This window comes from Hyperolius riggenbachi, chromosome 9, assembly GCF_040937935.1.
Source record: "Hyperolius riggenbachi isolate aHypRig1 chromosome 9, aHypRig1.pri, whole genome shotgun sequence".
NCBI lineage: Eukaryota > Metazoa > Chordata > Amphibia > Anura > Hyperoliidae > Hyperolius > Hyperolius riggenbachi.
The window spans coordinates 165,243,800-165,269,556 of record NC_090654.1 but is presented as its reverse complement, the minus strand read 5'-3'; the positions used below and the strand labels follow the sequence as shown (position 1 = coordinate 165,269,556).

Here is a 25,757-nt window from a genome sequence, read left to right as displayed (position 1 = left end):
CATAGTCCGCACAAAATATTCCCCCTTTAGTCAGAAGGCCAAGAAGCAACAAGACTGATTGCACTGTCACCTAGAGCCTTTTACTGACTGCCTGTGATGTTTGCCGCTGACAGGGGAATGTGCAGCCAGCTGGAGATTGCCCAGGAGGAAATAAAGAGCTATGAATTGGTGAATTCTTATAAAGCAGCATCTGTTGCATTCCGTTTACATAATCTCATCATATCTTCAATACTTTGGTGCTATCTCCTCAAATATCCCAGCACCCAAACCACATATAGCGAAAGAGGCTTACCGGAGCTCTGGAGACCCAAATGACAATCCACACATCCGGTGTGTAATCCACCACACCGGATATGCCATCAGTTACATTCCAATATCAAACAGGTTGGAAATGGAAGGGCACCCAGGAAATAAAGGGAAAACACCAAGTGTAAACCACTAACAACGTATTTCAATCTCTTTAAAATCAAAGAAACATGCATTCATATATAATACTCACATATGGGACCTTATTATACATGGACCCAATGTACAAACTTGCACATATCACACACTGCTGCTCCTTGTCTACTGTCCACCCCGACCGGTTGTTATTATTATTAATTTATAAAGTGCATAACATATTCTGTGACGTTGTACAAAGTAAGAAACAAACATGGGGTACAAAATAATACAGACGATTGTGTACACCAATATACAGAATTGGTACAAAATGCGGAGTTGGTACCGGTTTCACATGACCATTTCGACAGGGGCATAAATGGCACAGTTTCAGACAGCAAATTTATTTATTTACAGTGATGTGAAAAACTATTTCCCCCTTCCTGATTTCTTATTCTTTTGCATGTTTGTCACTTAAATGTTTCTGCTCATCAAAAACCGTTAACTATTAGTCAAAGATAACATAAATGAACACAAAATGCAGTTTTAAATGATGGTTTTTATTATTTAGTGAGAAAAAAACCTCCAAATCTACATGGCCCTGTGTGAAACAAGTGATTGCCCCCCTTGTTAAAAAATAACTTAACTGTGGTTTATCACACCTGAGTTCAATTTCTGTAGTCACCCCCAGCCCTGATTACTGCCACACCTGTTTCAATCAAGAAATCACTTAAATAGGAGCTATCTGACACAGAGAAGTAGACCAAAAGCACCTCAAAAGCTAGACATCATGCCAAGATCCAAAGAAATTCAGGAACAAATGAGAACAAAAGTAACTGCGATCTATCAGTCTGGTAAAGGTTATAAAGCCATTTCTAAAGCTTTGGGACTCCAGCGAACCACATTGAGAGCCATTATCCACAAATGGCAAAAACATGGAACAGTGATGAACCTTCCCAGGAGTGGCCGGCCGACCAAAATTACCCCAAGAGCGCAGAGAAAACTCATCCGAGAGGCCACAAAAGACCCCAGGACAACATCTAAAGAACTGCAGGCCTCACTTGCCTCAAAAAAAGGTCAGTGTTCACAACTCCACCATAAGAAAGAGACTGGGCAAAAACGGCCTGCATGGTGTGATGATTTGCTCAGCTGCCTGTGCAGGCAGGCAGCCTTTTGACCGCGTGTAGGTTTGCATGCTGCAGGACTCTGGAAAGAAGAGCTTCTGTCAGTTTTGCAGCTTGTGCTTGCAGAGGAATTTGCATACGTTGTCATGCAAATTGCCTGGCCACATTCATTGGAGGCGTGTACTATAAGTACTGTCTTTCCCACAATGCTTCGCTGGTCATAAGGATTTCGTCCTATGTAACACTCCTGGTGGGGTGTCAGCCTTACTCTCTGTTTGAAGATCAGCTTAGAGTAATTCCTGGAAACTGTGCTAGGCGGATTTCCCTAGTGCAGTTAGGATTGTTTATCTGTTTTGTTTGTCTGTTGCGATTGTCCTGTCCCAGCGGTGGTCGATAGGAAGTCGTTCTGATCTCTGTTCTTGGAGCATAGCTGGTGCAGCGGTTGCTACCAGCTATCTCTTCTGTTCTGCCTCTCTGGATCGCGCTAGCCACTTTTCGCTAGCGCCGTGGATCCTTTTGTTCTGTCTCCTGGGATCGCGCTAGCCACTTTTCGCTAGTGCTGTGGATCCTTCTGTTCTGCTACTCTGTACCTGGATCGCGCTAGCCACTTTTCGCTTGCGCTGTGGATCCTTCTGCTCTGTCTCCTGGGATCGCGCTAGCCACTTTTTGCTAGTGCTAAGGATCCTTCTGTTCTGCTACTCTGTACCTTGATCGCGCTAGCCACTTTTCGCTGTGCTGTGGATCCTATCTCTCGCTTGTCCCTGTTTTCGTTTGTGTCTGTCTTGTCTGCTACGACCGCTTGTTGGAGGCTCGGTGAGGTAACCGTTACGCAAGCGTTCGCGTCCTCTGTTTCATGTTTGTCTGTCAATGGTTAGTTAGGCGTGCTTGTCTCTATTGTGCTTATCACGTGGAGACCGCGCATAACCGCGTGCACTGTTGCGAATGAGTGCGGTGTTCGCGGTTAGCTAGCGTTTGTTATTTTCTGCATCTTCTTATTGTATTATTTGCTGTGCCTTTGCTACCCTCGTATTCTATTCTGATCTGCCTTGTGTCACGTCTGGCGATCGCACCTCTCGCGATCGCGTTCCTGTTTCATATCTGCTGTTGTGTGTGCACTGTCGCGGGGTGGCGACTAGGTTGGCACACACACATACAACCTGTCCCTTTGCTCGTTCTCATTCGCAATCGCCTCTCTTGCGATTGCGTTCTGCGCTTCGTACAAATTCCTGTCTGGCATTTGTGGAGGTACAGAGGATTGGCTCCTCTGCACTCCCCAGCGCCATCTGCCGACAGGAATTTTCCCTCTACGGGTGCGTAGCACCTTTTGCTGGGTGCCTGCAAATATACGCTTGTGGAGGATTTCCGCCATATCAGCGCACGCGTTGTGCGCTGATCACGGAGAAAGTTCCACAATCATTACACATGGCAGATATCCAAGGCGCAAACCACTTTTAAGCAAAAAGAACATTAAGGCTCGTCTCAATTTTGCTAAAAAACATCTCAATGATTGCCAAGACTTTTGGGAAAATACCTTGTGGACCGACAAGACAAAAGTTGAACTTTTTGGAAGGTGCGTGTCCCGTTACATCTGGCGTAGAAGTAACACAGCATTTCAGCAAAAGAACATCATACCAAAAGTAAAATGTGGTGGTAGTGTCATGGTCTGGGGTTGTTTTGCTGCTTTAGGACCTGGAAGGCTTGCTGTGATAGATGGAACCATGAATTCTACTGTCTACCAAAAAATCCTGAAGGAGAATGTCCGGCCATCTGTTCGTCAACTCAAGCTGAAGCGATCTTGGGTGCTGCAGCAGGACAATGACCCAAAACACACCAGCAAATCCACCTCTGAATTGCTGAAGAAAAACAAAATGAAAACTTTGGAGTGGCCTAGTCAAAGTCCTGACCTGAATCCTATTGAGATGTTGTGGCATGACCTTAAAAAGGCAGTTCATGCTAGAAAACCCTCAAATAAAGCTGAATTACAACAATTTTGCAAAGATGAGTGGGCCAAAATTCCTCCAGAGCGCTGTAAAAGACTCGTTGCAAGTTATCGCAAATGCTTGATTGCAGTTATTGCTGCTAAGGGTGGCCCAACTAGTTATTAGGTTCAGGGGGCAATTTCTTTTTCACACAGGGCTATGTAGGTTTTGAGGTTTTTTTTCTCACTAAATAATAAAAACCATCATTTAAAACTGCATTTTGTGTTTAATTATGTTATCTTTGACTAATAGTTAACGGTTTTTGATGAGCAGAAACATTTAAGTGTGACAAACATGCAAAAGAATAAGAAATCAGGAAGGGGCAAATAGTTTTTCACATCACTGTAACTTACCATAAAAGGTTTCAGAACCGCCAGGATTTCTGGGCACAATCACTTAGAAATGCCTACTTCCGGCTTTTCCCGGAAACATCAAAAACACAAATATTGATTTTTGGGCAGCTGGTTTCAAATGCCATTAGTTTCTGCCAGGTGCCATAATATTGTATATCAGTGTTTCTCAACATTTTATTGGTATGTACCCCTATTAAAACCCTGTACTCACCAAGTACCCCCTGCCATAGTAAACATTATCTCAAGTACCCCTTGACAAATAAATTTGTAATCATAGTACATAATAATTGGTTCTAAACCATTTCCAAGCATTTACTATTGCTTTTAATTAGCTAAAATACTAATTTGGTGTTGTTTATATAGGATTTATCATTTTCTAAAACTCTAAATTTGTTATACTTGGTTAATTATATCAAGCCGAAGTACCCCCTGGAACCATCAGAAGTACCCCCTGGGGTACGCGTGCCGCATGTTGAGAACCTAGGTTGTATATAATATACTCATGATCAACTCAAGGCAAAACTTACAATTGGCTCATTCCATTTTACCCGGGAGATAAACTATAGTCCCCTCAGAATGCTTGAACAGCGATACAGGCAGCTTGATTTTCAAAATACTGTAGTATACAATGAATAAATCCCTGTATTTGGCACAGAATTTTCCCTCTTGTGGGCTAAAACAAATACACAAATAACAATGGATAAAACAATGTTAAACATCAGTGTTTGAGTAAATCACAATGCAATTATATTTCAATGGTAACTTCACATCGATGCATCAGTGGTTTGGCGTGGCGGGTTCCATTGGAATAATGCAGAGCAAGCTATGCATTTACCGGACAATGTGCATGTTTACAGTGGCAGTGAAACACGTTCAAAGTACTGTATGCTTCACGTCTCACTCCTAACAAACGATGCCAGTTTCAAAACCATTTTGATGCAATAGTGTAGTGTGAAAGTAGCCTTACTAACTCAGGTCTTAAAAGCACAATTTCTTTGTAGCCAGGATTTCAGCCAAATTATTTGAGGTCCTATTAGATAAAGATATTCAGTAGGTCATTGTCATGGGAGTTGAGTGTAAAAGTGCAGCAGATGCCCATGACAGTTTAATCTTCAAAACTACTACAACTATTTGTAATAGGAGAAATGTGGAGCCTGCCATTGCTGATTTCCTCCCATTAGGCCACTTAACACAGAAGCTGCAAGCATGGCATCCACCGCTTGTCAGCTAATATTTAAAAATGAATGTAAAACTATATACTGCATAATCTTAAGTCAGACTATATTATGACTCCTAACCTGTCCTAAATCCTCTACATTCCCCCTGCCAACTATCAATAACATTCATTGCCTACCCACCTATTTTCCAGCCCTCACTGTGCGTATCTTTCGCTCAATGTAGAAATTTAGCAGCACCACATAATAAAAGAAAAGCTTTTTATAAATGTCAAACCAAACGTTAAGACACCCAATTAGGGCTTGTTCACACTATGAGCATTTGCGTATTTTATTTAAGTGCTGGCGATTTTAGAAATCACCCTAAGGCACACTGCATGCGATTCCAATTTTTAATAGTTTTTTACATTCTGATTTTTAATCTTTACTGCATGCTGCGTTTTTTCCTTCATTTTTCTATTGATTGCATTCAAGGAAAATCGGATTTGCAAATCGGAATCGCAAAACGGATTTGCAGTGTGCAGGGAGCCTTAAGGGCCCGTTTCCACTATCGCGAATCCGCATGCGGGCAACGCATGCGGATCCGCACAGTCAGTAGAAGTGGATGGGACTGTTTCCACTTGTGCGTTTCCCCGCACGTTTTTCTGTGCAGAAAAAATCTGCAGGGTAGGGGCCTCAGAATTCGCCTGCGTGTGGAATGCAGGCGAATCGCACACAATGTATTTAATAGGGAAATCGCATGCGTTTTCCCCATGCGTTTTTTGCCGCGATTTCGCATGCGATTTCGCATAGGTACCCATGTTAATTCACACAGGCAGTGACATGGTTAAAATCGCATACAGCCTTACCTATGCGAAATCGCATGCGAAATCGCGGCAAAAAACGCATGCGGAATCGCACCCGCATGCGATTTGCCTGCGGTGATTAGCCGGCGATTTCGTAACGCTACAGTGGAAACGGGCCCTAAAAGTGCTTGTGCAATGATTCTCTATGGGAGTGTTCACATATGAGCGGTTTGATTCCAATCCGCTTTGAAAAGTGCTGTCTGTACCATTTTTTGAGCGCTTTGGCTCAATGGAAGGTATAGGGAAATCGCAAAGAGCTTGAAAAAGCGTTTTGTATGGCGATTTCCCGAGCACTTCTATAAATAAATACATTGTATTTATTCATTTCCGGGTGAAAGAGTTCACTTACTGACTGACGTCAGGAAGTAAAAAAAAACATAGCCCTAGACAGCAATAGCCAGTGTGTCAGAGTGATCTCCTTAAAGGAGAACTGTAGTGAGAGGTATATGGAGGCTGCCATATTTATTTCCTTTTAAGCAATACCAGTTGCCTGGCAGCTCTGCTGGTCTATTTGACTGAAGAAGTGTCTGAATCAAACCAGGAACAAGCATGCGGCTAATCTTGTCATATCTGTCAAAATTGTCAGAAACACCTGATCTGCTGTATGCTTGTTCAGGGCCTATGGCTGAACGTATTATAGGCAGAGGATTAGCAGGATAGCCAGGCAACTGGTATTGCTTAACCACTTAAGGACCAGGCTAGTTTTGGATGATCTGTGCTGTGTGGGCTCTTCAGCCCCCAGCACAGTTCAGATAACAGGCAGGGCGATCAGACTTCCCCCCTTTTTTTCCCACTAGGGGGATGTCCTGCTGGGGGGGTCTGATCGCCGCCGCTGCCTACTGCCGAGCGGAGGGGGGGGGGCTTCTCAAAGCCCCCCTCCGCTGCACTATACCCCCCTCCCTCTCCTCCCCTCCCTCCCTTCCTCACTATGGGCGGTACAGGACGGCAATCCGTCCTGTACCGCCTTAGATAGGCTTCAGCCTCTCAGATGCCAGCGATCCGCGGCCAATCAGAGGCCGGGGATCGCCGATCTCCTTTACGGCGCTGCTGTGACAGCAGCGCCTTACGATGTAAACACCGTCAATTTCTTCCCCAGGTGTTTACATTTAGCCTGCGAGCCGCGATCGGAGGCTCGCAGGCTGTTCACGGATCCCCCCGCCGTGAACTGGCCATGGAAACACTACGGATCGCCGTCCTGTACCGCTTTAGATAGGCTTCAGCCTCTCAGATGTCGGCGATCCCCGGCCAATCAGAGGCCGGGGAACGCCGATCTCCTTTACGGCGCTGCTGTGACAGCAGCACCTTACGATGTAAACACCGGGAATTTCTTCCCCGGTGTTTACATTTAGCCTGCGAGCCGCGTTAGGAGGCTCGCAGGCTGTTCACGGATCCCCCCGCCGTGAACTGGCCATGGAAACACTACGGATCGCCGTCCTGTACCGCCTTAGATAGGCTTCAGCCTCTCAGATGCCGGCGATCCCCGGCCAATCAGAGGCCGTGGATCGCTGATCTCCTTTACGGCGCTGCTGGGACAGCAGCGCCTTACGATGTAAACACCGGGAATTTCTTCCCCGGTGTTTACACTTAGCCTGCGAGCCGCGATCGGAGGCTCGCAGGCTGTTCACGGATCCCCCCGCCGTGAACTGGCCATGGAAACACTACTGCGACCAGCCGCAGTTGGCTGGTCATTAAGTGGTTAAATGGAAACAAATATGGCAGCCTCCATATACCTCTCACTACAGTTCTCCTTTAAACTAAGCTTTCTCTACATGCTGAAAACTATCTGCAGACGTTTATATGAGGTCACTTACTCATAGGCCAATTAATAAACCGTGAAAGAGGTACCAATCACAAATGTCATAAAAACCAGCGGACCTGATGGGGAACTGCAAAACCTACACTGAATCACACCCCCATAAGCTAGTACACCCCGCACTCCTCTAATCAAAGAGAAGGGACATATCACATAACTAAAGGAGGCAACGGACCTACAAAAACTAGTACCTCCCCCAATCCTTCCATCAAAGAGTCGGAACCAATCGCATAATTTGAAAAAAATAGACTGATCACTCACAAATTAGCAACACTATCAACAGAATACATAAACATGCATGTAATGAGAAAAAAATAATGACACCTCCAATTCCCATCAAAGCTATGAAATCTGCAATGCATATTTCCCATTAAGCATGCATCTGATAAAAGGATATACTCAAGGTAAAGTGCAGGATATCGCCATCTTGTCGGTGCCCGTTAATCCGTTGCGTCTGTTTTCCGTCCCCAGTGACTCCAGCCCTGTCTGATGCCGGTAAGTCAGCGCACGCGTACTATTGTCCGCAAACCTGTCTCCAAAGGCGGCCATTTTTTTTTTAAGTCCGCTTATTGTGTTGACTTAACTGTATAGCGGCGGCCATCTTTGTTGTTGGCAAATGACGAGTGTCATAAGAGGCAGCCCAGGAAGTAGCTGGGTGTTGCTATCGAACACTCGTATGTGGTCCAGCAACTCCGTGGCGTCTCCTGCACGGTCTGGGGTGTCATTAATAAAGGCTTACATTACTGTAACAGATTCTTTTAGGGTCAGACTGTTGGTAATTCCAACAGGGAAAAATAGAGAGAAATCGGCTTCTTCAAGAGTAATCTAATTATGGATTGTCAAAGTTATCCAAGAGGCATACAAATCTTATGCTGGGCATACACGGGTCGTTTTTTGTTATCAATCGAGCCGCTGATGGCTCGATTGATAATATCCGACGTGTCCATTGACCCGCCGGATCAATTCCGCACTCGGTACCTGCGGCCGGACAATAGAGGAAAACGAGCGGAAGATAAAAGAAGCACCCGCGGGAACGAGCGGGAATCGATCTAGGCGCGTGGGAGTCGATCCGGCGGCTTATCGAGCCTCAGAAACGGATCGTGTATGCCCAGCATAAAGGACTAACTCCACCAAGTCAAATTTCTGCTCATTCCACAAGGGGAATTTCTTCCTCATGGGCTGCATTAGGAAAGGTTTCCTTGGAAACCATATGTAGAGCAGCTAATTGGGCTTCTAGCCACATGTTCATTAAGTTTTTTAAAATATATCCAACTGTTCTGTCTTCAAGTGCCTTTGGTAAAAATGTGATTTCATTAGCCTCTGGCTCCTCTGTATAAATAGTAAATTAAACCTTTCTTTTGTGCACCTGCTTCCCGCCCAAAATGCCTTTTCTTTCTAGTTAATTGCCCATCTGTATGCTGCCATGGAAATATCAGGGAAACTAGAAAATTGAATACCTACCTACAGTAATTTTCTTTTCCTGATATTTCCATGGCAGCATACAGCCCCACCCTAGGCAGGCAGTTCGTCTTAAAAAAACAAGGAATATGGGGTAATGGGTGGAGCTCATTTTATATTCAAGAGAGGTCCTATCTGGCAGTTGTAGGCGGAGAACTGCCCATCTGTATGCTGCCATGGAAATATAAGGAAAAGAAAATTACTGTAGGTAGGTATTACATTTTCTAGTATTTTTCCCACATTCACAATTTTTTTTATGAGAATGAGTAAAAGATGGTAAAAAAGTGTGGTAAAAGGTTAAAAAGTTGTTAAACAGTCAATATGTGGAATGAGTGTGGAAAATATCATTTTCTGTGGAAAATTGTAAAGTTCAGCAAACACAGCTCAAATGGCTTTAGTACTGGAAAAGGTGAACACCGCTACACCCCACTAACTTCCACGATAGTGCTTGACCTGGTTAGCAAGACCAAACGTCACTGAAGAGAAGGGAAAGGTCCGCACATATCTGTAGATCGACTCCTTTATTAATGGGCATATCCAGGTATATAAAAACCATTAGGCATCAAGCAGCTGACATGTTTCAGACTGTGTCAATCCTTCACCCCCTTGCCGTTCCAATTACTGTGGCAAGGGGGCAGCGCAGATCTTTTTTTTTTTTAAATCGTGTAGCTAGCCTAGCGCTAGCTACATGATAGCCGCTGAGCAGTGCCATCCCCCCACCCACTCCGATCGCCTCCGGCGATCTGCGCAAACATGAAATCCAGAACGTGATTTCCTGCATGGCTTCCCAGTCGCCATGGCGGTCTAACACCCAGCATTTCAACTTTGCTTTAAAAGATTGCTTACAATCTTAGAAACTATTATGCCAGATTTTTTTTTAAGCAGAAATTCACTGAATGGGTTAAACATGACATTTTAGTTTTGCATTTAGCTAGAATTCCGCATCTGTGCTGAGGTTTAGATACAAATGTATCTTTGTTTGGAATGCAAATAGACCTCTGAAAAGCCTGTCTGGGAAGCTCTCTGTGCTCTCTCAGAGAGGCGTTTGTTTATTTAGATTGTAAATAGATACATTTGTATCTAAACCTCAGCACGGATGTGGATTTCTATCTAAATGCAACACTAAAATGTCATGTTTAACCCATTCAGTGAATTTCTGCTAAAAAAAAAATCGGGCATAATAGTTTCTAAGCTGTAAGCAATCTTTTAAAGCAAAGTTGAAATGCTGGGTGTTAGACCACTTTAAAGGAATACTATCGATTCACATATTTTTTTCAACTGACACAGGAATTGTTTGGGAAGTGCTGCTAAGTACTGGTGTATACATTTTAGTAGCAACTTCTTTGTTTACTGTTATCAAAATACATTCAAACTTTACTGACGCCAAAACTGACGGCTGACTGAGCCATGAGGAGAGGGGAAATTCCCCTCACACTTGATCAGTTAACTCTATGTGTAGCTGTGTGTGACAGAGAAGAGAGCTCCCAACAGCTGCAGCTCCTGTGTCCTGTGTTTCTGACTGAAATGTCTGAAGAGAGCAGAGGAAATGTAACTAATTGTCACAGCTTTTTCATACTGTTTTTGCTTTCAGAGTTTGATATGTTTGATATTTTCTTTCTGTAGTCTGATATGCAACTCTGGCTGTGCATTGAGGCAGACACACCTTCTGCAATTGATTTGTCCCAATATAGCTAAACCCTACCCTCAATAAATTACAGCTTTTGCCTCTGATATTTAACATGAAATGTAGGAAAATGTTTACACAGCTACTTAGACATTATTTGCACACTGTCATTTTAGAACACTTGGGTATCGATGATGTTCTTTTAATCATGGCTAATGCTAGAATGGCAATGAGAGCACATAAATGGAGGTATCCATGTGTAGGGACCGCCCACATGCCCGCGCATAAAGAGGGTGGCCATATTAAAATGGACAGGTATAATGAAAACCTCCTTCATCCTCATCCAATCTCATACAAAATATAAAATGTACAAAATTATTTAAAAATGAAAATGCCAAGGAACAAACATAAATTGGAAAAAGGGGGAGGAATGGGAAAACCCAATTTCTATAAGTCAATATTTTAGGGACAAAGATCAAAAGGCAAAGGTTCAATGACATATGGAGGAGGGCATAAGGTCTGGAAAGGAGGAAGGCCTGGGACAAGGCACGGGTCACGTTATAAGGGCCAGGTCTCACCTGGCATTCAAACCATGTGGAATTCTAGTATTTAACGAAATATCCACATGACCTCCCTTCGCAACAGCCTTTGATATAAATCACCCCCTCTCTTAGATGGTACAATCCTCTCAATTCCATGAAACGAGAAACTTGTCATATCACCCCCGTGAACATCACAAAAATGTCTCACCACATTAGTGATATTCGAGGTTTGCCAGCCAGCCCCTAAATAGTGCTCTGCTATTCTCTGTCTCAGCGACCGTGTTGGGGCATTCCACATATTGTAAGGAGCATGCACCACAAGTAATAAGGTATACCATATACCTTGTACCACAGTTAATAAATTCTCTAATCTTATAGCTACGGCCACTTGAGACAGGGACAGCCACGCTAGATCTTCTGTGGACACAGCAATACTTACAAGTGGAAATGCCACATTTAAAGGAGCCAACAGTGAACAGCCATGTTCCAGAAACAGACCCAGAATTAAACATACTTGGGGACAAAATTTGTCCTAAAGTCGGAGCACGTCTGCTCGCAAACCTCACACCATTCTTTAAAAACTGTGAAAGGCCAGTATCAGCTTCTAGGATTGGGAAATACCTAGTAAGAATAACAGTAACCTGTTTATATTCTGCTGAATAGGTGGTGACAAAAGTGGGTCTATAGGGTCCAGGGTCCCGTTGTCCAGAAAGATTGACTAGGTACCCCCTAGCTTTCAAGCGAGTCTCCACAATGTCCAACTCCTGTGGCACATTGTGTTCTTCAGAGCAGTTTCTTCTAGCCCTGATAAATTCCCCTACTAGTATTCCACGAATGGTGTGAATAGGGTGACAACTGTCTGCCCTCAAAGTAGTGTTGCCACTGCATGGTTTTCTATACGTTGTGGTCACAATACTTCCCCGGCCAATGTCACCTTTCAACATTAAGTCAAGATAACTGATGGAGTCCTTGTTTACCGCATAAGTGAACTGGAGATTCAAATCATTACTGTTGAGGTACTCTACCAGAGAACCGACATGCGAGACATCTCCCTTCCAAATCAACAACAGGTCGTCGATATACCTCCCGTACCACACAACATCCTCCAGTAGATGGCAGGTTCCTCCAGAGATGTAACGTGCAAATGGCTCTAGACTACATATAATTGGATGTGAAGTGAAAAATAGCACCAGGTACTTACAGGTGATAAAAAAAATCGGTAATTAAGGATGAAAAAAAAGCGCTCTTTTTTAATTATGAATTTATTTTTTTGCGGAATTTAGCTCTAAAATAACACATTTTTACTGACATGTTACTTGTCACTCTTACTGCACTTTTTCCACAAACTGTATTTTCCTAGGCCTGAACTTAAGACATCTCCCTCCATATTCCTCTCTATTCAGACACATGATAATACCTAACACCTGAACACCTGTGTATTTACTCTGCATGGAAGCATACATTTGATATTACATGGTTGTGTTGTATGTGTATTCTATCAACCAGCATTTTTTTCATTAGAGAAATGTAGGAAGAGCTTTCAAATGTAAGAGGTGGCCACTAATGATCCAATATTTTTTGTCCAATCTTACCAAATCTATGTAGTAGAAGGGTAAACTGATTAGATTTATTGAATGGATACTTTTAGGAACTCCCTTACATTACATAGGCATGGCAAGATTGGATAAAAAAAATTGGATCATTAGTGGCCACCATATTAACATAGAGAAGAGGATCAAGTGCTGCAAGCTATTTGCAAAAAATAATAAATTCTTACAGGACTAGTAGACCTAAGCCCGTTTAAAAACGGGCTCTAGGTCTGTGTTTCTGGGCGCGCACGCCCGCCGCCACGCGCGACCGCTGCACACTCTGCCGCCCGCTCACCAGCCGCACATCCGGCCGCCCGCTCACACGCCCCTTGCTCGGCTCCCTGGCCCCGTCTCCATCCTCCTGTCTCTGTGAGGCTGGGTCCGTGCTGTGCACATGTGCAGTAGCAAAAAGCACGGACCAGCTACACAGAGACAGCACACGCAGGGACACAAAGGTTTTATTATGTAGGATTAGCTTAGAGAGCATACATGAAGCAATTCTGTCAGTTTAGACATTGCATATTTGTTTCTGTAAGATACTGTATATTAACAAGAGTGTAGAACTGAAATGTAAAGGAGTAAAAGAAAAGGACCACTATCAAGAATATTTGTAAAACTTGAATTACCATATTTTACGGCATATAAGACACACTTTTTCTCCCCCAAAAATGAGGACAAAAAGTCACTGCGTCTTATATGCCAAATACAGGGAGTCCCTGACTTACAAACGCTAATAGAAACTGCCGACCTGCCACGATGTCGGGCACTCCTAGTATTGTTCCCTTGTGTCCTCCTCCATTCCCCCTGTGTCCTCCTCAGTTCTACCTTGTGTTCTCCTCCGCTCCCCTTGAATAATGTAAAACAGCGGCATAACGGCTCACCTAATCCATCGGTTCCAGTGGCAATCAGAGACCTCTCCTTCACTCGCGTCATCAGCAGAAGTCGTAATAGGGGAAGAGTGCAAGAGAGGAGAGATCTCTGATCGCTGCTGAAACAGATGGATTAGGTGAGCCAAGCTGCTGCTGCTGCTGCTTTACATTATTCAGGGGGAGCGGAGGAACCACAAGGGGGGACAAAAGGGAACACGGAAGGGACAGAAGGAGAGACATGAGGTACAAGGGGGACACAATAATTAGGGGACAATATCTACAAGACACTCCTGTACCATGGACATACCAGGTTTAGTATTTTTTTTCCCATGTTTTTTGCCCTCTAAACCTAAGTGCATCTTTTATTCCGGAGCTTCTTAAATGTTGAAAAATACGGTATATATGAATGCATATATATAAGACATATGTATTTGTCCCAGAGTAAAATGCACTATAACTTACTTTTTTTCTATGTCACCGTCACTCAGACAGGAAACACAAATGTCCTAGCATTTCAGGGTCTCTGCCACTTTGTGATCACAATCGCAATCATGTTTTTCCATATGTGATATTCTGCATTATTTAGCAATTTTCTGTATTGGAGGAAAATATATTGTAACTGGAAACTCGTGCGGAGAAAAGCAGAAGGGAGTCCGATTTTAAATTGTGGGGAAAATGTGAAATGAGAACAACATGCAATTCTTGAGCAGGCCATTGACTATAATGACCAGTGCAGCAGTGCATGTTTTTGTGTGGAAATTTTTCACAAATCCAGCAAGTGTGTTCCCTGCCTCACAGTACTGTTGGTAGTAAAAGTCTAACAGGTTTTTGTCTAGTCGATTTCCTCATGGGAGATTCTCTCTTTCTTTTATCTTCAAAAGCACTTACTGAATGGTAGTTGCTGAGTCCAACAGCCAGAATAGTGTGCAAGCCAGAAGGAAGGCTTGCAATCATCTCAGTATTAATCCTTTCCAGGGAGTGATGAGTAATAAAAGGAAATCCTGAGAATCCCCTGTGAGGATATGGACTAGTGCAAAATCTGTCAGAATTTTACTATCTTTTGTGACTATACAGTAGAAAATTAATTTAAAGTGCAATTTTACATTTGGAGAAATGTACAGTACTGTATTTAAAATGTTTAAAAACATTTTTGTGATAGTGACCATTAAGTTACCAGACATCATGACTGCTCTAAACTTGTCTGTCAATAAACTTTGCTCACATTTGTTGATGGCACGCAGGTTAATAAGTTATAATAGGTGTGAACAATAACTTTATACAGTAAATCATTGTTGAAAGTCTGTTGGAGGAATTAAAGTATGTGACTTGTTTTAGCATCACATTCATTCTGAAAGTGTTCACCATCATAAATGGTATAAAAAATTGCAAAGCATAGTATTTTCATAGTTCGTAATTGGAGCAGATAGTAGATTTTATGGGCAGGAGGGGAACTGCTGCTTGGCTGCATGGTGGCAGAGTAGACAGCACAGTCTTAGACCACTTCCTGCAATAATGTAAGCTTGCAGGGTGTTTGAGACTCAACCCCATTGGGCAACAGTCTAGGGCCAAGTGATCTGTTGAGTGAGTGTTCATTTACCAGTGTGTTACCTATGAAAATTAATGAGTCAGTCAAATGGTACCCAAATGCGGTGGCTGCTCCTCTAACAAGTAAATAGAAACAAAACACTTTTATTTGGCTGAATAAAAAATCCTGATAACAAAAGCTCAATGAGGGGATGAATGACCCAGATTTTATATCACACTGGCATGGCTGTTTGCCATGCTTCAGTTACAATGTGACCCTTTAAATTGAAAATAAGAATATGAGACACCAGCAAAATTCTATATACAGTTACTGTACACATAAAATGAATATTCTCTTGAGTTTATTTTCAGTTTAGGTTTGCGTTAACTGAAGTTAATCAAGGAACTTCTACACAATTAAGAATATGCTCTGCTCCTGAGTGACTAGACGTTTGTTCCTGAAGTTGAGCTTAAAGTAAACTTGTAAGAAAAAGAGTGCCCCTGGGGGTACTTACCTCGGGCGGGAGAAACCTCTGGATCCTAAAGAGGCTTCCCCCTGATTCCTCCGCCAGACCGATCTAGCGCTGGCAGCCCAAAGCCAAGCAGACAATAATATTTACTTTTGCCTTCAGGCGTAGGCACAGCATTGGCTCTCTGCTCAGGCTACGACGGGAATAGCCGAGCCAGAGTGGGGCCGCTTTACTATGCAGGCGTGAACTGTCTGTGCCTGAGCAACAGAGCAGACCCAATCGGAAAACGCGATCACAATTGGTTTTCTACACCAGAGTTCCCCAACCCTGTCCTCAAGACCCACCAACAGTACATGTTTTGCAGGAAACCACAAAGATGCACAGGTGGGGTAACTAGTGTCTCAGCAGAGCTGATGATCTACCTCTGTGGATTTCCACAAAACATGTGACTGTTGGTGGGCCTTGAGGACAGGGTTAGGGAATACACTGATTGGCATTCACGTTACAATCCAGATTGCATGTCTAGGCGTAGCAGAGTGCAAAACACCTGGGGTTACTTCAGAAAGAGTCTTATGTTTAGATGACAGTGTGTCTTTTAATTGCCTGGGATCAAGTCAAAGCATCCCAAATGTAAGGGGTCGGTTAACCTCTAGCAGCATGGGCAGAGCCCGAGAACCTCAGGCTAGCTTTCCATTTTGACTGACTTTTGAAACAAAGGAACTTTTCATTTTGCTTGGATTTTCACACAAAGGACATCTTTCTTCCAAAACCTTAAGTATTCATTTTCTCTGTTTTCCCTTTTATTTTACACTGTGGTTACCGACTCCATAATTGTTACTTATAATAATTGTATGTATACAGTATATTAATTATTTATACATTTACATACATACATTTACAATAATTTAATTTACAATAATTAAGGTCATTTTTCCAGCTACATGCCTGATTTGAGCACCGTAGATTTTCCGAAGTTTCTCTACCTGTAGTATTGTATTGTTTCAGACTAGGGAACAAGTTGGCATCTTATAAATCAATAATCATAACAATAGGGTGTATTACTGATTTTATGTGCAGGTTTAGAATAGTCAGATTGGGTTCCTTTTTTCCCGGATAAAAGGGGTGGTGGCAGCCTTGTACCAGAAATATTTTGTACTAAAGTGTTTGTGTTGCTTACACGTTCCCTCCTGGCCTGTCTGTTTTCCCAATTCCGGCAGTTGTTTTTACAGTCACCTTATTGTATATGTGACTTCTCAAGAAAAGGGGCATTTCCCTTTAATATCTATTTTTGTTTTCGTTCTAGCATCATATATCAAACAAGATGGCTTCAGTGCTTAAAATGAGGTCAAATTCAAAATGTTTAAGTTCTTTGTATCTTGGTCTGCACAAGATAAAACTGCTATTTGGATGCAATACACAAGTTCTGAATTGTGGCCAGCTTTCTACTCATTCTTGTAATAATAAGGATTCTTTCAGCTACATCATTGTTGGGGCTGGATCAGCTGGCTGTGTATTGGCAAATAGGCTGTCTAAAAATTCTGACAATGCTGTGCTGGTTTTAGAAGCTGGACCCAAAGATCTTATGTTTGGTTGTAAGAGACTTTCCTGGAAGATACATATGCCAGCTGCATTGATGTACAACTTATGTGATGATACATACAACTGGTTTTATCACACTGAGCCCCAAGAACACATGGACCACAGAGTGATGTACTGGCCCAGAGGGAGAGTGTGGGGTGGCTCCTCGTCATTGAATGCTATGGTTTATATTCGAGGACATGCAGAGGACTATAATCGATGGAATGCCCAAGGTGCCACAGGCTGGGATTACGCTCATTGCTTACCTTACTTCAAGAAGGCCCAGACCCATGAACTGGGGCCTGATGACTACAGAGGGGGCAATGGACCATTACATGTCTCAAGAGGCAAGACCAACCATCCTCTCCACCATGCATTTATTGAAGCAGCCAAACAAGCAGGATACCCATTTACTGAGGACATGAATGGATATCAACAAGAAGGAGTTGGCTGGATGGACATGACTATATTCAAAGGTAAGTAATAAAGTTGTTTAAATTAAGTCATATATGGATATTAAAACTATTTTTGACCTTTTATACACGTTATCTAATTAAAAACCATATTGTTGAGGTCAGAGATGGAGCACAGCCAGTGCCTACCTGCGCCCTGCAATGTCCCGTCCTAATGTCTCTGTACAGGAGAAGACTCTTGTCACTAAAATTATTTTCCAAGGACTGCGAGCTATTGGTGTGGAGTATGTGCAGGACGGACGCAAGAAAAAGGTAACAGACCTTGAATTCCACTGTGAACATTTCAAAACTTATATTAGAAAAATGTTTTTACAACAAAATGGGGTATTTGGCATAATGAGCTAGCTGAATTACTAGCAGTAGACAGGGGTGACATTTTCTCACCAGAAGTCCCACTTCTATCCAAATACATCAGGTATTTGATATTTACTCAGTGAATTCTTCATAGTGTGAAATACAAGATAAGAAAGCTGGTGACAGTGGCGTAGCCGCGTAGCTATGGAGCTTTGGGCCCCAGTGCAAGTTGTACATTGGGCCCCCCAAACATTGTATACATAATTCATATGATGCAACAAAACCTGCCAAGGATGTCCACAGTATGAGAGGCGTAAGCAGAGGAAGGGAACAGTTTGTTAACCTCCTTGGCGGTTATCCTGAGCTAGGGTCGGGGCGGAAAACCGCAGCTAAGAACGGTAATCCCGACCTCTGCTCGGGGTAGCCGCCGGAGGCTGTATGCAGAGCAATGCGCGCAGCGGGAGCATTTCTACATACCTCCCGGGGATCCCGACGTCGGCCGGCATTCTTCTTCCTCTCCTCCGGGGCTCTGCTTCCTGCTGGTGAGATCGCCGGCTGTCGTAATGATGACAGCCGGCAATTTCACTTTAGAGTTTCAGTGCCACCCGGAGGATGGAGGTATAACTGCAGCGCTGGAGCCCAGGGAGGTGAGTGATTGAAAATCTGCTGCAGCTCTCCCTGGCAGCATGATTTTTTCCAGGTTTTAGGGTCTGAAAGGGTGCAAAAAAAACTGCACTGCTTTTATACCCTAAAATCCAGAAAGAATCAGAACGCCAAGGGGGTTCTATTCAAAGCATATATAGAAGTGGATATTATCACAAGAAGAAACATTCATCCGGCACTACACTTAAAGAGACACTGAAGCAAAAAAAAAAATATGATTTAGTGAATTGGTTGTGTACTATGAATAATTACTAGAAGATTAGCAGCAAAGAAAATATTCTCATACTTTTATTTTCAGGTATATAGTGTTTTTTCTAACATTGCATCATTCTACAATGTGTGCAGATTACACAACACTCAGCATTCAAAATGAGTCTTTCAGAGCAGTCTGTGAAGTAATGACCTCTCCTCTAGCAGAGGAAAAGTAAATAGTCCAGGAACAGTTGAGATAATAAAAGTCAGATAACAGCCCTCTCCAGGACTAACTTAGTCGGAGAGCTTAATGGCTTGTTTGCATAGAGATAACAACTGGAGTTTCTCAACTCTTCCTGTACTGGAAACAATTACACTGATGTATCTGATCTTAATGATTTATTTCTTAGCTGTGCTACACATACAAATTATAATATCATCATTTTTTTTCGCTTCAGTGTCTCTTTAAGGCCATTTCTTCTTTCATGTTTATTGCAAACAGTCCTTAAAGGGAACCTAAACTGAGAAGGATATGGATTTTTCCTTTTAAAATAATACCAGTTGCCTGACTCTCCTGCTTGTCCTGTGTCGCTAATACTTTTAGCAACAGCCCCTGAACACGCATGCAGATCAGGTGCTCTGACTGAAGTCAGACTGGATTAGCTGCATGCTTGTTTCAGGTGTGTGATTCAGCTACTGTTGCAGCCAAAGAGATCAACAGGACTGATAAGGAACTGGTATTGTTTAAATGGAAACACTCATATCCCTCTCAGTTTAGGTTCCCTTTACCGTTATTCAAAAATGACATTGTTTCCATACATGACAATATGACATACCCTTGATGGTCCTATCATGTATGGAAACAATGTCATTTTTGAATAACTTTAAGGACTGTTTGCAATAAACATGAAAGAAGAAATGGCCTTAAAGCGAAATGAAACCCAGCATTTCTTCTTTGCTCTAAAAAATTATTTACAGCATATTATATACAACCAGCATTTGTTTTTACTAGAACAGCATTCAAAGGGTTACACACAGGGCTGGAAAGTTCAGTGCAGAGAAATGTGGACGCATCTGAAATGTAGATAATGTTATCTTGTGTTTGCTTAATTGTATCAAGTGAGGAATGTGACACATTCTCTGACTATGGAGAAGCTCCTGGACGCAGACAGAAACTCAGCTCTCAAAGCAAAAAACTGTACTTTTGGGAACGTATAATTTTTAAATGAATAATAATACCTATGCACAAATGCAAATATGATAACCGCATGGCATATAAAAAGTAGGAAAACAATGTTTTTATTGAATATTATGTCAGGGTTTTATACCGCTTTAAGTGTAGTCCCGGATGAATGTTTCTTCTTGTGATGATATAAGTATGTGTTGACTTCAGCATCTTGAGCACACAGAAGGCTGCAAACCCCCCATTTTTGATCCATACCCCAGAGCCACTTCCATTTTAATCCCATGACCGCAGTGCTAGTCTCTTTTCTCTTTATTTAACCATTTCCCCTCCCCCGGAACGAGTAACTACGCCCCTGCAAAATGCCACAACTCTGTGCAGGGGCGTAGGTACTAACACAAACACAAACAAACACAGAACATTTATATTGCGCTTTTCTCCTGACGGACTCAAAGCGCCAGAGCTGCAGCCACTAGGATGCGCTCTATAGGCAGTAGCAGTGTGAGGGAGTCTTGCCCAAGATCTCCTACTGAATAGGTGCTGGCTTACTGAACAGGCAGAGCTAAGATTCGAACGCAGGTCTCCTGTGTCAAAAACTGTATACTACAATTACTTTATAAATTATGGGCTTGTAATTAGGGATAGACGCAAAACTGAAAAAATGCACCTTTATTTCCAAATAAAATATTGGCGCCATACATTGTACTAGGGAAAAATGTTAAACATTGCAATAACCGATACAAATGGGCAAATAAAATGTGTGGGTTTTAATTGCGGTAGCAGGTTTTATTTCGAAACTATAATGGCCGAAAATTGAGAAATAATGCATTTTTAAGATTTTCCCATTAAAACTGAGTTAGAATAAAATAATTCTTAGCAAAAAGTACCCCCTAAAGAAAGCCTAATCAGTGGCGAAAAAAACAAGATATAGATTGTTTTGTTGTGATAAGTAGTAATAAAGTTATAGGTGAATGAATGGAAGGAACGCTGACGGGTGAAAATTGCTCTGTTTTTTTAAGAGGAAAAACCCTTTGAGGTGAAGAGAGTATCACTTATAGAAGTGAATATTACTAGCATAGCCCCATTGAAGAGCTAATGCTGAGGTTGAGGGAGGGCCCGCACTGAGCCCCTCTGGTCCAAGGGCCCCCTGGTGCAGTCGCATGCTGATGTGCTGTGACAGTGACTTCCAGCATCAAAAGCATCCTGCATGTTGCAAGATTTGAGGAAGCCTACCAGGTGTTCAACTTAATGTCGCATGGATCTCAGCAAGATATTTTGGGCCTCATACTAATCCTGTAATCTACAGCCAGATAGTCTAATGTTCAGTTAAATATTTATTGAAATAGAATCCTGATGCGTCTACTTTCAATTCTTGTTGCAATATATCAGAGGATTAATAAACACAGGGCCATGCTATGCGCCTGAGTTATAAGCATGACAAAAACTTTGTAAATGTGATTCTACTTTTGATTTGATAAAGCGCCAATACTAACTAAGGGATTGAATGAGCAATACGTGCTGGAACTGATTCTTAAAATTGCCATTTTACAGGCATTTGCAAACAAGGAAGTGATACTGAGTGGGGGAGCCATAAACTCTCCCCAACTGCTCATGCTGTCTGGAATCGGAGATGCCAGTGACCTAAAAAAATTAGGAATCCCAGTGATTGTTCCCCTTTCAGGTAATACGTACATCTAATTTAAAAAAAAGGATACATTTTAAAGTTCAAATACATTGTTTTCCTTAAAGTGACACTGAAGCGGAAAAAAGTATTATATAATGAATTGTATGTGTAGTATGGATAATTCATAGAACATTAGCAGCAAATAAAAGAGTCTCATGTTCTTATTTTCAGGTATGTAGTTTTTTTTTTTTTTGTAGCATTGCATCATTCTATCATGTTTGCAGTTTACAAACCACACTGTATTTTAAACTATGAAACAGAGCAGGGCTAATGACTCTTTCAACCATGCAGTAAAAATCTTATCTGAAGTTGCCTGTCACTGTTTCTTTGAAGTGCTTCAGAAAACAGCAACCCAAGTTAGGTCAGAGGACTCAGAGAAGTTCTTTTTCATAGATAACAAATGAAGTTTCCTAACTCTTCCTGTACTCAAAATAATATGAGACTGGTTCCTGTGCTACTACTATTTCTTGGGGGCCCATACACCTAATGATTTTCCCGCCGATATACAGCAGATTCAATCACTGTGATCGAATCTGCTGTGAAATCATTGCGCAAACGTTGACCGAACGATCGATTTCCGACCGAAATCGATCGTTACCGTCGTTCCTGTTCATGCGGAAGATTTTGCTCAATCACTGGCGGGTCGGGAGTGCGTCGATAGCGTCGTTAGAATGCCCGACGACCAACGCAATACAGTGGCAATACATTACCTGTTCTGCCGGGGCATGTCCCCGCTGTCACCGCTGCTCCTTCTCCGCTGGGCTCCGAGTCCGGCAGGCTTCACTTCTTCCTGTCCCGGCAGGAAGTTTAAACAGTAGAGCGCCCTCTACTGTTTAACTACTCTACGTCCGCTCCATGCTAATGGGCGTGGCCGCGGCGGCAGCCCCAGGACCGCCTAACGCCAATTGGTGTCAGGTACTGGAGCCTGCTACTGAAGGAGATCGCACGCAGGCTGCGCATGCATATCCTTCTCGGGGGGCGGAGCTCCGGCCCGCCTTCAGTCTCCGAGCGGCAAACGTCGCTCGGGAGACTGATAGACGGGGTAATCGCCGTCTATTTACATGTACAGCGCTGCGATCGGCAGCAGCGCTGTACTGGGGACAGCCGTGTGTGGGGGACCGCCTAACGCCAATTGGTGTCAGGTCCGGGAGCCGGCTACTGAAGGAGATCGCGCGCAGGCTGCGCGCACATATCCTTCTCGGGGGGCGGAGCTCCGACCCGCCTCAGTCTCCGAGCGGTAATCGTCGCTTTGGAGACACGGCTGTCCCCTCCATAGGTTGGGCAGTGATCAGCTGTCATAGGCTGAAGCCTATGACAGCTGATCACCCTGATTGGTTGGTGAAGGGAGGGAGGGAGCAGGGGGGAAAAAAAGTCATTTTTATTCAAAAATAAATGACATAAATATTTATATAAAAAAAAAATAAACAACATTGGAGCGATCAGACCCCACCAACAGAGAGCTCTGTTGGTGGGGGAAAAGGGGGGGGGGGGGAATCACTCGTGTGCTGTGTTGTGCAGCCCTGCAGCTTGGCCTTAAAGCTGCAGTGCCCAATTAGGGAAAAAATAGCCTGGTCTTTAGGGGGGTTTAACACTGCGGTCCTCAAGTGGTTAAACTTCCCCGGACAGGAAGTTCAGTGAAGCTGGAGCCGAGCGCAGAGAAGAAGACAGCGGAGACCGGGGGACTCGAGCCGGCCGGATCAGGTAATGTATAGCTGGCGGGGGAGCGGCGGCGGCAGCAGCTCCACAGATTGTGATCGGTTTCATGCTGAAATCGATTCACAATCTGTTTGCAGTAAAGGCAGCCATACAATCCCTCTCTGATCAGATTCGATCAGAGAGGGATCTATCTGTTGGTCGATCTGATGGCAAACCGACCAGTGTATAGCCACCTTAAGCTGTACTACACATGCAATGCGTTTATTTTCACTTCAGATTCCCTTTAACTACTTTTTTCCACCACTACAGTATATCTACATCCTCTGTAACTTCATTGTTTTCTATTTTTTTCCTGTTTATCCTATTAAAATGTATAGAAAATAAAATTGTTTGAGGGAAAAAAATGCCATACAATGGAAGCCTAGTTAGTCTTGAAAAAAACATATATTTAATTTAAATGTTATAAGTAGGAATAACGTTAATGCTGATTAAATAAGGACATAGCTAAAATGTCAAAACTGCTGAGGTCTATAAGGGGGAAACAAGGTCTGCATGCGAAGTGGTTAAAGTACGGTACACCTGAGCTGAGAGAGATATGAAGACTGCCATATTTGTTTCCTTTTAAATAATAACAGTTGCCTGGCAGTCCTGCTGATCTCTTTGGCTGTAGTAGTGTCTGATCACACACCTGAAACAAGCATGCAGCTAATCCAGGCAGACTTCAGTTAGAATCATCTGCTTTGTATGCTTCATGGACTATGGCTAAGAGCATTTGAGACAAAGGCTCAGCAAGACTGCCAGGCAATCTGCGTTGTTTAAAAGGAAATAAATATGTCAGCATCCATATCTCTCTTACTTCAGGTATGATTTAATGCTTATGTGTACTGAGCCATAGGCTAAGCTTCATGTTTTATCAGTACATCATCAGTGTATGAGCCTTTCAAGACAATGGAGCTGAGTTATATAGACAGGTGCAAACAAAAAAAGATGGCAAGTTGCTCACTCCCAAGCAATGCCTGTCTATTTTTATGGTCTGTAGGAAAGCCTTTCAGCATATTTAACGGCATAGCAGGTGTAGCTGCACCTACAGTACCAGATCTGTAGCTGCACCTGAAGTACCAGATCTAGTAAGGGCTGAACCATCCTAGATAGAGTCATCAGTTACACATAATAATCAAATTATGTGATTATCAGGGACAACGCGTGCAGGTTGACTCATGTCCCTCCCTAACCTAAGCTATGTGACTTAGGAGCTACATTACCTCTAAGCTTCCAAGCAATACAGGCTGGGTGCCAAGCACTCACACCACCTGGGACCACTACCCACAAGCTACACAGCAAGGGTACGGAAGCAGCACAGGCAGTTCCACCCCTCCCCAACCCCAAAGTGCCTTAAACACCAGGTAAACCACCCCTGGAAACTACTTCCCAAAAATACAAACACAAAGGATGTCAAGTGCTCGATCCCTGGCAGCACCTGGCTATTTAAATGGTCTGGATGGTAAGCCTGTCAGAATATTTAAAGGCACAGCAAGTGAACTTCACGTACCAGATCTAGCACGGGTTGAACCGATTAACCTACAGTATGTCTTTGGTCCTACAAAGAGACATCAGTTACACATAATAATGCACTCACATGGTTATAAAGACAGGTGCACAGAAACCCGAAGCATAGGTGGATCTATTGTCCAAAGCAGTACATCAGTTTCAGCTGTGAATAGAAAGAAGATAACAGATTTTCATTAGTAGTTCTGGGCAACTGTTTCAGTTTTGTTAACCTTTCTTAACATCCTTAGCGGAAATCACCAGTACAGCTCGGGGTGGAAAAAACATGCTAGGAGCGGTAACCCCGAGCTGAACATGTGGTAGCCGGTGGAGGTCTATGCAGAGCAATGTACGCAGCAGGTGTTTTTCACTCACCTCCCGGGGGATCCCGACGTCGGCCACCCTTCTTCTTCCTCTCCTCCGAGGCTCTGCTTCCCCCTGGTGAGATTGCCATCTGTCGTCATGGCGACAGATGGCAATCTCACTATAGGGTTACAGCGCTACCTGGAGAACAGAGGGAAAACTGCAGCGCTGGATCCCAGGGAGGTGAGTGAGTGTTGAGCTGCTGCAGATCTTCCTAGCAGCATGATTTTTTTCCCGGTTTTAGGGTCTGAAAGGGTGCAAAAATATTTTACCACTTTTAGACTCTAAAAACCGGAAAGAATCATGCCGCCAAGGGGTTAATAAATCCCCCCCATTGACTTTTCAACCTCTTTGCACTACTTATATAAATAGCACAGTCT

General features: G+C 43.1%; 1 protein-coding gene across 4 annotated transcripts in view; it reads left to right on the top strand.

Moving 5' to 3' along the window:
* The window catches only part of CHDH (choline dehydrogenase), a 64,102-nt gene that overhangs the window by 6,193 nt on the left and 32,152 nt on the right, over positions 1-25,757 (top strand). For 3 of the 4 annotated variants that reach the window (XM_068253662.1, XM_068253663.1, XM_068253664.1), the window contains 3 exons: positions 17,050-17,800; positions 17,898-18,049; positions 21,681-21,810. In XM_068253662.1, the coding sequence (XP_068109763.1) occupies positions 17,050-17,800; positions 17,898-18,049; positions 21,681-21,810 (1,033 nt within the window). The remainder of the gene's footprint in view (positions 1-17,049; positions 17,801-17,897; positions 18,050-21,680; positions 21,811-25,757) is intronic. The other variant, XM_068253665.1, reaches the window with a different exon arrangement.